This window comes from Cydia amplana, chromosome 1 (assembly GCF_948474715.1).
Source record: "Cydia amplana chromosome 1, ilCydAmpl1.1, whole genome shotgun sequence".
Lineage (NCBI taxonomy): Eukaryota > Metazoa > Arthropoda > Insecta > Lepidoptera > Tortricidae > Cydia > Cydia amplana.
Window position 1 is genome coordinate 26,460,925 of NC_086069.1, and position 15,288 is coordinate 26,476,212.

Below are 15,288 nucleotides of genomic sequence, written 5' to 3' on the forward strand. Positions count from 1 at the left end.
CGTAGCCAGGCCGTTACGTTTAACGATTTTGCCGTCCAGGACTTAGGGACCGTGCGCGTTGGATGGTCTGCCATCTTGTGGCCTGAATCGGAAACATATGTGCACATGTACATTGCCAACGCAAGTGCTACCAACTACCATCTACCGTTCTCGTCGGTATGTTTCCTTGTGCATATTAGGTTCTGCCATCTTGTGGGCTACATCGGAAGCATAAGCGGTACATTTACGCCTCGCGCCAAAAATCTGACGGCTCCTATGCTGCCCCCTATAGTTCATGCACGGGCCCATAATAATTCTACCATTATAATATTTAAAACTAACGCGAAATTTGAAAAGTTTGGGGTAGACACTTTTTCATACACTTTTCGTCGGATAGTTGCACAAATCTCTGTTTTAAAATTTTGCTGGGACATCAGTTAGCCGCGACCATGACCAGTGAAACCTGTGTCGAAACGTCGGTAAATAAAGGTATGTGAATAAATTTCGCGTTAGACCCGTCTATAAATGTGAGTTAATATGAATTCTACCATTTTTAAGTTTTAAATTTTACTAAAGTACTGTGTCACAGTAGACACAAAAATCGTAGAATACTTAGTAGTAGACTGTAATGTAATGTAGCATGCATTTTGTTAATTTAGCTGATAGTAGTGAATTCTTTAGCGCCTAATGTAATCAATAAAAAACTGGCAAACTAGGAAAAGTGCCATCCTGCGAGACAGGCATAGCCTAGTGCAGGTGTCACGGGCAATTTATATATCTGGCAACAACTTTAGCAGTGTTTAATCATAGAATAAGTTTACGTAAATCTTGTTAATCATAAGTTTCACTGTCTCAATAAACTATTTTGATTTTTGATTTTGATTTGTTCTCAGGTACTGCGCATTGCTGGCGGACTCCGACGCCGACGTGCGCGAACCGGCCGAGTACTACCTGACGAGCTGCCTCACGTCCGACGCCATCTACCACCACTTCGTCGACTGCATCAAGCACTACAACAGCTCCCGATCAGGTATTGTTGACCGAGCGAGCGTGAAGCGCGACCGAAGCGCCTCCGTTTCATCTTGGGCAAACATATTTTCGCTGTACTTTTATGACATTTAAAAAATCTTCCATCGTCTTTGGGCAACTTGTAGTACGCTACAAGTTGCCGCTACGCGAGGAGAAAATCTCATTTCCTGGCCAAGCTAAGACGTAAAACTTTAGACTAACCACGGGTGGTAATTCATAAAGCCCCAGATCGCATATTTATGGCCCTCACCTTCGGTTCGGGCCACAAACACCTGCGATCTGGAGCATTCACGAATTCACCTCCTAGAATCCTCCTCTCATACCTAGGTATGTAATGTACTATTGGGACCCAGTACCTGCATGCTCCTTAGTCTGTAATGTACTGAAAATTGCGTGCGAGTTCTCACTTCGTCTAAATGAGGCATATAGTGGTAATTCGACTATTATTTCCAGAGAGTATATCGTTCGACGCGCGCCAGCTAATCTACGACGTGATGCTGCAGCGATTCTCCATCGTCCAGAAGCTGAACGTTCAATGTCGACTAGCTCGAGAGGTATTATACTATATCTAAAACCTACCTCCCTTACACGCCGCTCTGGTGTGCGAGCGAGGCAGCGCTACGCATCAATATAGCGAAGTCCCGCTCGCGCATGGCAGCGGCGAGCGCATTCGTTCCGCATAATTAATATATAGTAAAAGTTTAAAGAAACCTAGCCGGTTACTTGTTATTTGCATGTAGAATCCTCATTTTTAGAAATCGATTAAAAATGTATCGTGTAAACACGAATCGAATGACACTTCAGATGTTAAAATTGGCTCAGTATCAAGATACATTGCTACAATTACAAACATTAGTCATAGATATTATCAGGAAAAACACTGCTCGCACTTAAATTGAGTGTGACGTCATTTTCCGGCATGGTATAGTAAATTTGAAGCGGTCTCGTAGCGACTCGTTAGCTCAGTAGGTTAGAGCGCCGATATATAATTGCATTTGACCATCGGAGGACGAAGGTTCAAACCCTTCACGAGTCAGACTTTTTTTTTGTCATTTTTTTTATGCGCACACTGTAGTATATTAACTAAGTTTAGGGTATTTGTAAAATGCTGTAGCTTCCTACTTTCGGATATAACAAAGTGTTGAATTATCTCACGCGGACTACACACATGGTGGGTTTTGAGTATACAATCACTTCCTTTTTAGAAGAAGGTTTAAAAATTCAGATAGATCCTCGGCCCTAAACAAATCGATTGATACCCAATTTATAAAAATCTGTTTGGAAGTTTCGCTACAACAAAACTGGTGTAAAAAAGTCTCAACCATATACTTTATGTTTACCTATTCTGCCGAGTGTTAAAATCATCACGGATTGAAATAGCACAATATACTCTTAAAACCTACCGCACTGATCCAATGACTGCACAAATCGCATTAATTCCGCCTTTATTCATATGCCATATGAAAACACCTATTCTCATCTGTGTCTCATCAAACGAAAATACACCGAATTCTTTTAGCCTCCTAAGTGTAAGGCCTGAGTGGACGCTCGAGTTGGGCGTGCAGCGGGGCGGGGCGTGCGGCGTGCATGTAAACGTATAGTAGCGGCCTTAGTGCACGCTGCTCAAATCACTTGTGAGCCGGACGCCACGCTGCACGCCCCGCCGCGTAAAATCAACTCTATTTCCTACAGTTTAGGTTCAAATTTCAGTGGCAAATTTTGGTTGTTTCCTTTGTATGGCTGGGCCTTAGGAGGATATCGATTGTTCCTTTCATAATCCTCAATTGTACGATGCTACAGGTGCTCGAGAACGCGGCTGAGTGGATCGAGGAGAACGGTGAGGAGAACAAGCCGGGAGGGCCGACGTTCGAGCCGGACATGGCCGCCACGTTGCTCGACACCATCACGCTGCTCTGCGGGGCCCGCATGAAGCTGCCCAGTACGTACACACTACAGACCGTACCTTCCATCTCATGATCATACCCCGCAACGGAGTTAGCAAAACCGTAGCATATGACAGTTTTGTGTCAGGGTTGGCGATTATGATGAACCATTTTGCTTTAACTTTATGGTATGTAAGATTAATAAAATTGATCGAGAACCTTGTTGATCCTCTTCCGATATAACCCGGTTTAATTTACTGTCAAATAATATAAATTAACAGGTCAATGTCAATATTAGATGCGTTTCAATGTATCTGTTATTTTATTTATAAAATCAGGTTTTTTTTTCGCATATATTTCAAATATTAAAATGGAATTTTCATTGCTTGAAAATATTGGTGTGTTTGAAAACAAAGAAAAAATATTTTTTGTACTTTAGTTTATGCGTAGTTGTGATAACCTTGACGTACAACTGCTACAGATTTGCTAGCTCGGTTGCGAGGTATGCTCATGATATAGGCTGAATGGATCGCGGGGAACGGCGAGGACAAGTCGGGAGGGCCGACGTTGCTCGACACCATCACGCTGCTCTGCGGGGCTCGCATGAAGCTCAGTACGTAGGTACACACAGCAACACTGCTAACTGTACGTCGGTGGACCTTATTACAAAAGGCATAAGGTCCACCGATGTACAGTTAACAGTGTGGGCACAAATGGTCAACTAACATTGAAATGTATACTTAACAATTGACTAACTCGAGAACTTTTAGCGCTTAGCCACAATTACCACAAATGGTTAACAGACTGGAACATACGAAATTCTGTATTTAGGAGATAAGCAAATAATCACGAAATCACATATTAATTTTGTATTAAATACTTACATTATTTCGATTTTCGTCCCGCTTTTCTTGTAAATTCTAGACCTGTAGTTCAGCCAATATATAAGGTACTGTCAATTTAACAAATGTGTTTTTTACTTTATTTATCGTCTGCTTCAATTATAATTCCTTTTACAGAAAAACCTGATAAGACTGGTGACGTAGCGGACATAGACGACCTTCAGGAGAGAGTCACCACCAACATTGTGTCGCATGTAAGTTTATTTTACTGTTTTGTAAATTTATTCATTAGCTTCTGTAAAAATGTTGGAATCCCATCGCTATTTTATTTATAGCATTCACTAGTTCCTTATGTCACGTTCATAAAGGCTCATTACAATTCAGTGCAGATATTTTAAAGTTAACATATTGTTTTAATCTTGTAGCTTTTCTAGCAGAAACAAAATAAAGTCGATATTTTAAAAACTTGCCGCCCAACCATATGCTTACTCGTAGTAATACGGACTTTATGTATATAGTAACAAGGCACAAAATAGGTAATGTTTACGTTAAACTAAAATTTTTAAACCAGCTGTTTGAAAGGATCACCGTTATTCATCCACACTGTTATATGCTAAAAGCATTTAGAAAAATATTGTTTTAGTAATTAGTGGTATATTTTGTATATGGACGCAATCAGGTAACGGCAGGTCCGCACGTGTCCAAGGTAATAACTGTTCCATCGAAGCAGAGAATGAGTAAAATAAAAATATCTGTGCTTTGACGAAACTACATAGTTTTTCTACGAGCTATAAAAAGGATGTTACGGGTGTAATTTTGGCACAAAATCATAAGAATAATTTTATGGTGCTTCTATAGTAATTTTACGTGAGCTAGAACGGTGGACGGGTGTTCTAAAGTCGGGTGTTTAATATATCTCTCCTGAGGCAGTGAATGGAATATTTTATATTTTCCCTTTGCCAGGGGATACAGAGAATGGCTCCGTAACATCCTAAATTATTTCAAACGCAACGGGCCTATAGAAGCTAAGTAGTTGTCGCTCTTTCATATGTATACCCTACAATAGGGATAGGATAATTGCGCTTTACCCGTCCATCGTGTCATATGAGTACGTCACTATCCTTCTAAGGCTCACGGTCCGACCAATAGGACTTATTAAATTCGATTTAAATTAAATAATTTTCAAAAGGAACAGAGTTGCATTTGTTTTGTACCGTTTAATTTACAAACAAAATAAAATAATGCGTCATGTATAATTAAGCATGAAGGACAACTTTGTACGGTATAACATCTCTATATTACTTTACTCATGTTTGACAAATAAATTATCTTTATTAACTGTTTCTTACACTGCAGATTCAAATTTCACTGACAAATTTTGTTTTTTTTTTTCTTTTTATAGCCTGGGCCTTGGGAGGCTATGACTATGACTTGAAAATAAAGTACAAAAAGTCTGACTCGTGAAGGATTTGAACCTCCGTCCTCCGATGGTCAAGTTTCTGTTTATATCGGCGCTCTAACCCACTGAGCTAACGAGTCGCTACGAGACCGCTTCAAATTTACTATTGCATGCTGAATAATGACGTCATAGTATTGCGAGCATGAATCACATTGTTATTTCTATCACTGTTTGTAATTATACAGGCTATAGGTATAGGTCAATGATTTATAGCTAAATTAGCTAATATAGAGTACAAAAATGGTAGTGATGAAAAAGGCCACGATGACAGACGATTAAAGCGCGACTATCATAGGCACGCAGGATCCGTTTTTAAGTCATGTTCGGGACGCTCTTCTTACCACAATAAGGCCTAGTTTGTAAAGCACAGGTTTTCAAAAATGTTAACACTATTTTCAAAATTATGCGGATATAAGACGTTTTGCCCAAAATAAGGGATAACAAAAACTTATCCTGTATATTCTGTCATTATTATGTATGTCTTCTTATTGCATTAATTTAACTACGACAGGGTTTTTATTTCTGCTGATCAAGAAACATATATCGCATTAAAAAGTCATATAGTAAAAACTGCACAGAAACTGCTGTTTTGTTTATTCCTAGTAACGCCAATGCCTGTCGCCAAAATAAAAACCATGAAATCCGGCATGCACTATTTACATGTATTCAAATTACAAATTGTAGAATTTTAATCTATAGGTAAATGAATCAATAAGCATGGATGGATGCACGATAAGTGTAATTATTTAATTGATCCATTGATATGCGATGGTTAATTAATTAACAATAAATAAACACTATACTTATTTCCACACGATGTATTTTATTTTGTTTTTAAGGGACGCAATTTCTTATGGAAATATTAGCAGCATTATTATTGAATAGTCACTGACTATGGTAGTTACAGTTTACAGTACACGGTAAGGCACCGTACTATCTTCGTCAACGCTCTATTTTCTTATATCAGAGGCCCTACCGCGAAATTTCTTTATCTGCCTCTCTATCGCGTTTCCATATTCAATAAAGTCGAAAGAAGGACTGGTTAGATCATTTTCCCAAAATCATAATTTACCTGTAGCATAATTTCTATTCGCATTTTTTCCTATTCTTAATTTACACCAGACGCATTAATTCCTAGTTTAAATTTTTCTCATTATTAATACTTTCCAAGTCGTTTTATTCGCATTCTTTTTATTACTTAGGCGATAATATTACCATGGTCCCACCGCACTGTTACTTTTCAAAAAAACGTTTAGTTTACAACTTAGCTAGACGGAGCGCGGGGCTCCTATTTCTGGGCGGTTTGCCCTTCGGGCATCTGAAGCTACCTAACGAACCTAACCTACCTACATGTTTTTCCCCAAAGTGTAATGTTTTCTTGGACGTCACACTAAATTAATAGGTTAGGTAGGTTAGGTTCGTTAGGTAGCTTCAGATGCCCGAAGGGCAAACCGCCCAGTAATAGGAGCCCCGCTAGCTAAGTTGTGAACTAAAGGTTTTTTGAAAAGAAAGTGGGGTGGGGTAATCGATTTTTTGATTATAGAATAAACGCCGTAAGAAATATTTGTGAGTGGCTAAATTGTCTAATGGGAAAATATGCGAATGTGGAAAAATGCGTCTGGTGTAAATTAAGAATAGGAAAAAATGCGAATAGAAATTATGCTACAGGTAAATTATGATTTTGGGAAAATGATCTAACCAGTCGAAAGAAGTACCTAAAACAAACGCACCGTCCGGAAGTTGTGCTAAAGGTTATGTAAGATATTGATGTTTATGCATGTTATTGTAGTTATAATATTGTAAAGTGGCCCTAAGTTGTCCAAAATGACATCATATAACAGATGGCCCATGCCTTGAGTACCAGGCTGACATAAACGTCGTGTGTTGTAGAAAATGAAGCGCACCGTAGCCGAGGTGCTGGTGCCCGCCGTACTCCGCCTCCACGCCAAGGTGAAGTACGGACAGATCTCCACCTACCTCGTGCGCATCGCCAACGAGCTGCTCGTCGACTACCGGCAGGAGGTATCTTATCTTTACTTATACTAGTAGTTCGCCCCGAACTGAGAACTCGCGGTTCGCCAAAAAGATCAATTGAATGCAGTCGTCAAAGGATCGAAAACCGCGTGCGATTTATTGCAAGATCTGTGGAGCCCTTAATTGACAAATTTAAGTCACCATAGAAATTAAAATAAACTGTATCTGTGGTAAGCCGTAATCTTTCTTGTCAAATATCAAATACTAATATTATTTTTATTTTATTTCGTTTTTATCTTGCTAATTCTTTTAAAATCTTAAATTAAAAAACAATATTATAAATGTGTAAACCGAGCACTTTCATTTGATACCAAACTCGACCATACTTTCTTAATTAAAATGACCAGAATAGCAAGACCCCTCACAAATAGCTTTTTAGCATTTTAAGCTCTTCTAGCTCAATAACCTCTTGATCGAGCCTGCTCAAAATTTAATGACTAAAATATAATGCCCTCAACTTTACGTTCACCCAATTTCATTAAAATTTGAACAAATTAACTTAAGTTATTGTGTATCAAACTATCCTCTGATAGTTCAGCTTAAAAACATCGAAGTGCCGGGACGTGCCCCTAGCCAGCCGTGTGTTCCAAGTTGAATGTAAGAACTTCACTTCGCTTCGCTCGCTCGTTCGATTATCTTAGACTCTTTGACTTCGACCACGCTAAATTTGCACTTGGCAGTGACAATGCTTACACTTAATAAACTTTTACATACTTTACTATACTTAGGGTCAGAGATGGGCAAAATTTATTCGAATGACGAATAACGAATAAGAATAACAAAATTTATCGCGAATGACGAATAAAAATGTCGGATGATTATTCTTATTTGAATAAATTATTCGTCGAATAATTTATTCGCGAATAATTTATTCGTCGAATGAATTGCCACGAATAATTTGTTTATTCGAATACCTTATTAACTTTTCACGGTTTAGAAAGATTGGCAACTGTGATGCGCAATGCAACTACCTAAATAGTTACTGTAAATATAATTATGCGTTGTGAGATTCGCTCTGAAGCAAACAACTGCTAAGAAAATTTGGTGTTCTCACTCTTTTATTATACAACTATCTCTTTCTAGGTAAGGCCAGAAAGTTACTAACTTTTTTGTGAGTAATTAATTGTTCACGCTAATCCTTTTTTTATTATACTACCTGGGCTTATCTTTTAACCCTTAACAATCTTTAACTTCTGAACAAATATACAGTAAAAATAAGTCATATGAAAAGTGCTATTCGTGTATTATTCATGTTGTTTATTTGAATGGAATAAGCCAAAAAACTTAAATATTTTTCGTGGATTTATTCGAATGAAACAACGAATAAATCATTCGTCATTTGAAAAGTGGTCGAATGATTTATCCGCGGATGAATTATTCGCGAATGAATCATCCGCGAATAAAAAAATCCTGAATTATTGTTTATTCGAATGATTATTCCGATAAAAGTTTATTCGAATGATGCCCATCTCTGCTTAGGGTAGACCTGGCCAAATTGAAACACGTCACGATTGAATGAGTTTTCTCGAAAACTACATTACCGACGCATATACAATCGTCCGCGAGCTGCCGTACTTGACGTAACAATTAGCATGAAAACTTACCGTGGACTATTCTAATCCTTTACTCCGAAAACTTGCTGTGTCTTTTACGAAAACATTACAAATACCAGGCTACCACATTACAGCGCTCTTTTACAAACAATACTCTCACATCTCACAATTATAACCCCACAACACAAATATTGTACGCCTGACAGGCAAATTGAAGTGATTCCACTAAAATACATATGATGTAATCCACCTTTCTGTAACATCTATAATTATGCAATAAATGATTATCTTATCTTATCTTACAGATCGAGGAGCTGATCGAGAACGACGAAACTCTAGTCGAGCGCATGAAGACGTTCCAGGACCTGATCGGAGTGGACAAGATGCCGGTGTTCGGCAACACCCGCAACCTGGTCACCACGTCGGCGCCGCCCGAGCCCGACACGCCGCGCGCGCCGCGCCGCCGCGTCGCCAGCCGCGCCCAAGGCCCGCCGCGCAAGCGCGCGCTCAGGATATGACCCCGTGTGTAACACTGCTAGCAATATTCAACCTGATTAGCATTTCGTATCCTAAACACGACGACGATGTCAAACGCGGGTCACCACGTCGGCGCCGCCCGAGCCCGACACGCCGCGCGCGCCGCGCCGCCGCGTCACGAGCCGCGCCCAAGGCCCGCCGCGCAAGCGCGCGCTCAGGATATGACCCCGTGTGTACTAACACTGCTAGCAATATTCAACCTGATTAGCATTTCGTATCCTAAACACGACGACGATATGTCAAACGCGGGTCACCACGTCGGCGCCGCCCGAGCCCGACACGCCGCCCGAGCCCGACACGCCGCGCGCGCCGCGCCGCCGCGTCACGAGCCGCGCCCAAGGCCCGCCGCGCAAGCGCGCGCTCAGGATATGACCCCGTGTGTAACACTGCTAGCAATATTCAACCTGATTAGCATTTCGTATCCTAAACACGACTATATGTCAAACGCGACTTTTAGTATGGAGTACGCTAGTAAACTTGTCATTACGTCACCGGAACCCGATACACCATGTCGCCGCCTAACGCGACAGGTAACGGCCCGCCGTGGAAACGCGCGCTCAGGATATGACCCCGTGTGTAGCATTAGTTGGACAAGGCAACGTTTGCAACTTGGCCCGCTAGCATGGCTTACGTTGTCGCGCGCGATTCCATAAGTCAAGCGAAGTTACGCGACTTCAAGTGAAGCAGGAGGGTGGACATGCCGCCGTCGGCAACATACCCAACCTGGTATGTACTAAGTTAACACATTGATACGCGGGTGTAGGATTCTAACAAGCAAAGCTTGCTATTTTTATGGATAATAAATAATTTACGTAGGATCTTGGAGCCTGAAATAAAATATTTTTGGAAAATATTGTTAAAAACGTTTATAAGATTTATACAAAGATTATAATGTGTGCAAATGTGCATATAGCATAAGTTTAATTATTAATAAAAAATACTTCTAAATCATTTACTGGGTCTTTTATTAGGTAAATATTCATACTAGAATCCAGATTGAAGAGGACCGTCTTTTTTAAAATATTTATATGACGAAATGTGTTAAATTTAGCTACAAGACTGAAATCAACATAACACTTGTTATGTTACAGTATTTGGACTTGGAGATAAGACTATTAACTTCAAAAATTTCATAGGAATTTTATGTTTATGATGACAGTTCTAATCTCTGTCGCTTGCCAAGCAGTTGAAAAGTTAGCTTGGACTGACTAGCTACTACTATGTATCATATTTTTTCAAAAAGCATCTCTAAATGCAGATAACAGCATTCACTCTCACCTCATGCTATTTGAGAAATAATGTGGAAAAAAGGATGGATGAAAGCAATAAAAACGAAAAAGAACCAAAAGAAATAAAATTATAGTTTAATAAAAATGTAATTGTATCATTTAATAACAACCTCGCTCGGTCTACATCAATTTAGTTCTCATTTGAATGTTTTTTTTTAAGCTAATAACAGTTCAAATTCGATTTTTTTTAATAAAAATATATTAGGGCATAATTGGAATGATACATAGGTAATATAACATAGCGTTGAAAATGCTAGACGCGTGTTGCCAAATTTACTTTGCAACTTTTTTAATTCTATTAAGATCCTTGACCGTCAGCGGCGTCTCTATAAGCTTTTTCAAGTCGTCTGCCACCGGCGTGTAGTACACGAGGGAGATCTTGTGCCGCGATATACCCACCAGCATGTGCGGGACCGACTTGTACAACGAGTCATGCACATTACGAGACATGCGCACTATCACCACATGCTCCGCCTCCTTGCCCTGAAACTCATGTATGGTGGACACATTGTATTTCTCTGTCTTCATTATTTGCTTCTCAGCCTGTTTAAACACAAGATATTTGATTTCTTTAGACTTAGGCACACATTCGAGACCCGTGAACTTTTCGCACTTCATACTGCTCGTGATCTCCGACGTGGAATACGCCCCGCCCTCATACTTGCTGGACATGACAGCCATCACGTCCACGGGGCATCTGTACGAAATGTTCAATGTGTCCGTGCCTTTGAAAAAGGTTGATGATTTATCATAGAGCAGCTTTGCCGAATCTACTCTGTTGATGTATCCGAGCTGATTCGGGTCACCTAGCAAGTACATGGTGTGGCAGCGGCTGAATAAGCACACCAAGAACAACTTCCCGGGGTGTTCCATGAGCGCCTCGTCCATCCATACGGTGCTATATCTGGCACGGCTGTGCAGTAAATAGGAATCGATGGTCCTGTAAGAGCCCCTGAATTGGTTTGGGCCTTTGGAGTGTCTTAAGTCTACCATGCGGGCACGGATATCTTGGGCGCCCTCAGCGCAGGACGTGAGCACCAGGCTGCCGGGTCGGTGATTTTTAATGATATGCGTCGTCTTTCCGCAGCCGGGAACCCCCACTATGAGCTTCAGATCTGGCAATGAAAACGCACCGAACATTGATGGAGCGAGTCTCGTCATCATCAATAAGTTTAGTTCCTGCCTTAAAACCGTATATTTGCCCACTAATAAAAACCTCTTACTTGGCCTGACGGACTTAGCAGCCAATTCGAATTCTATAAAATCCTCTCCATCATAACAATATTTGTATTTTGGTACTTTTGCTTTTATTAACCACTCTAGTGATACTCTATCATACACCGCATAGTTTTCCTTATGTCTTTGACATTCAAGCAGCAACTTGTCGCTTAAGGGAACTGACAACTTTGAATACATATTGGAATAATTTTTCTTGGCTTCTTCTGAGGCATAGCCCCATAGGGCTCGGATTTCTATCATGGCGTTGATTGCCCTGTCTCGGTTGCTTTGTCCCGTCTGATATTTAGGTTTAAAGTCGAGGTTGGCATCGCCTCTACTTAGAGGGTGGCGATTTCGTTCGCCACGGATCTCATCGAGTGCATCATCGATTTCATCAAAGCGAAACTCATCGAGTCCATCATCGAAATCATCAAAGCGATACTCATCGAGTCCATCATCAAAAATATCGAAATCATCGAAGCGAGACTCATCGAGTCCATCATCGAAAATATCGAAATCATCTAAGCGAGACTCATCGAGTCCATCATCGAAAATATCGAAATCATCAAAGCGATACTCATCGAGTCCATCATCGATTTCATCGAGTGCGTCTTGGATTTCATCAAAGTAAAATGCCATTATTAATTTTTTTCCTAAACTGTTTTATTTACCTATCTAGCCTAGCAGATCTGTAGGTACTTATTATTCTCGTGGGCCACGGTCGTACTAGTCGAGTCGAGATCCTAAAACATAAAGTAAAAATAAATATTGTATCTATTATATTATATGTGGTACAGAAGTACCACATCTAGTTTATATTCAATAAAACTTCGAAGTAGTTAAGTGGGAAGTATTTAAAATAACAATTCCAGTAAATTCCGACTCAGTTGGGACGACAAAACATATAACAGACTTCATTCAGAAGAAACATACTGTTTCCTGTACTTAGCCGTACAATGTAACGTAGGAATGTACATGGTTGAAATGCTCTGAACAAACGAATATCGACCTTTCTGCCTAGGCGAGAAGATTCAAATCGATATGAAAGCTTATTTCAAAAATAAACAAATAGTTTTAACAATATGAACAAAATTCAATGTACCTATCTAGGAAATAGGTAGCTCAAAAGTAATAGATACCTACCTGCGAAACGTTCGCTGTAGATTTAGATTTATTTATTACATTCATGTCAATTTATAAGAATCTATATCATGATGGTCAACAATAAATTCAAATAATAAGTAGCGGTTCGTCCGCTTATTGACTTATGTTTACCGTGAATAAGTAGTAGCGGATGAAATAACAAAAGTAGATACTTAAGACTACTTATATATCTTGGTTGTTAACTATAATACATAGGGCATATCAGATAATATTGATCATGTCTATCAGACATTTTAAGATATGTTTTCAATTCACTTGGGAAACAATAGATAAATACAAGAACTTTCTTATCCACCACTTGCATATAATAGGGACACTATTTTAGAAATAATTCTCACCTCTAAAAGTTCTCGTAGGCAATCAGTTGTCTCAAACTCTTTTGAACTCACTAAGTAATAATAACAAGATACGCAATGAAAATTCTGCACGCTTTCATCAGAAACAATTAAACATCAGATTTTATTACCTTCTATATTTTATTACCTTCTAGTCTAGTCCACTAAGATTATTTAAAGAGTAACAAAAATGAATCATAAACCGTACCTCTATAGACAGCGGGCTGCTTGAATCCGTACCAATCTGCCAATGAGATAGATACTGTATGCAGACCGATGCGCTGAGCCTGAACCCTACGTGTACTCTACCGTGTACTACCCTAGGCACCTAAAAGGACCTTATTTCAAGCTGGATGTCGTAATTTTGTTGAGGCGCGATATAAAGCTCGAATGACGTCACACTTGTAATGGGTAGTCTTCTAAACACGGTTTGCATATCTTTCTGCGAGTTGATGCTCTTAAAATTAGCTTCACAAGATTATCTATAGGCATTTAGATTTCACAGACGGGATATCCAGGTCCTTGTTGTAGAATGTAGACGCACTTCGAGGGGTATTCCCCTTCGTATTCGTACATACCAAGAGATCGTTCCAAAACAGGTGAAAGAAACTTGCACAAGTTTTTGTCGCTTTTAATATAGTTTGTCAAAGGACTGTCTCATTTCAAACATAGACAGAGATAAATACTATCTTTGTCTTACACTAGTACTAGCACCCAAAGAAAAGGACGAGTATGGTTTTCCTGGTTCTTACTGACTGACAAATTGGTTTGACCAACTATACTTATTTTGTTAGTTACCAAACACATTTAAATAGGCGTCGCCAATGCATCAAAACGGAACAAAAGTTCAATGTAATTTCTGTGGTTTTAGGGCAGAATAGTTTTTAAGTTTTGGAACGAAACCATCATGTTGTTGGTAAACTTACTTTACTCTTTGGTAAAGCCAGCCAGGTGCAAGGAAATTGCCAGTTCAGTAAAATACTTTTTTTCACTTTGCAATATTATTTATAGGAAACTAAAACGCATTTCACCCTATTTAATTTCATTCAAACATAACACACATTTGTGTATCACTACATTTTATAAAACAAAGTGTCCGGCCGCGTCTGGCTGTCTGTATGTTCGCGATAAACTCAAAAAGTAGGTACTGAACGGATTTTCATGCGACTTTCACCTATTAACAGAGTGATTCTGAAGGAAGGTTTAGGTAAATAACTTAAGTTAACTAAACTAAAGTTAAAAGGTTGTGTGTATAATTCATCTGACTACTAAAGACAAGCCCGAACTCGAACGAACGACACCAGCCATATTCGAACTTTAAAAGTGATAACACACTATCGCACCGCACTGCGACCTTGGAGCGTCGCACCCATAAGTGAGACCGAGAAAGAGATGTCTGTTTCTCGCTCTCACTTATGGATGCGACGCACCAAGGCCGCGGTGCGGTGCGATAGTGTGTTTTCACTATAAGATACGTCAAATATTAGATATTGAAACGATATGGATCGGATACAAATCGGATATGTCAGTGTCAAACAAGTTCAAATCTAATATTTGACGTATTCTAAAGTAGTACCACACTATCGCACCGCACCATCACCGCACGCAACCTTGGAGCGTCGCACCCATAAGTGAGTACTAGAAAGAGATATCTGTTTCTCTTTTAAAATTCGAATATGGCTGCGTTCACAGTTAATCTTCTGTACTGAACAATAGTTAAGTACCACGTTAACCACTCACATGCTTTTGGCCACTGTAGTTGCCAATTATCACCCTTATTTTATTATAATAATAGGGGTCACTGAAAAATATCAAGTTAAGTACAATACAACCCATATTTAGAAGTCACGCGTAGTGCAGTGCACCGCTGCTATTTTACTTGAATGTGGTGTATAGAGGTAAGTAACTGCTGTAAATAAGGGTCAAATTCATATTTCTTTTACTCTCGTAATACGCGGCTCGTGGA

At 39.5% G+C, this 15,288-nt stretch overlaps 1 protein-coding gene across 2 annotated transcripts in view; it reads left to right on the plus strand.

Annotated features, from left to right (window-relative positions):
* LOC134651237 (uncharacterized) overlaps positions 1–9,303 on the plus strand; it is a 32,111-nt gene extending 22,808 nt beyond the window's left edge. For both annotated transcript variants that reach the window (XM_063506305.1, XM_063506313.1), the window contains exons 18-23: positions 873–1,009; positions 1,462–1,562; positions 2,809–2,947; positions 3,911–3,987; positions 7,083–7,214; positions 9,085–9,303. In XM_063506305.1, the coding sequence (XP_063362375.1) occupies positions 873–1,009; positions 1,462–1,562; positions 2,809–2,947; positions 3,911–3,987; positions 7,083–7,214; positions 9,085–9,297 (799 nt within the window). In that variant the 3' untranslated portion in view covers positions 9,298–9,303. The remainder of the gene's footprint in view (positions 1–872; positions 1,010–1,461; positions 1,563–2,808; positions 2,948–3,910; positions 3,988–7,082; positions 7,215–9,084) is intronic.
* The last annotated feature ends 5,985 nt before the right edge of the window (positions 9,304–15,288 follow it).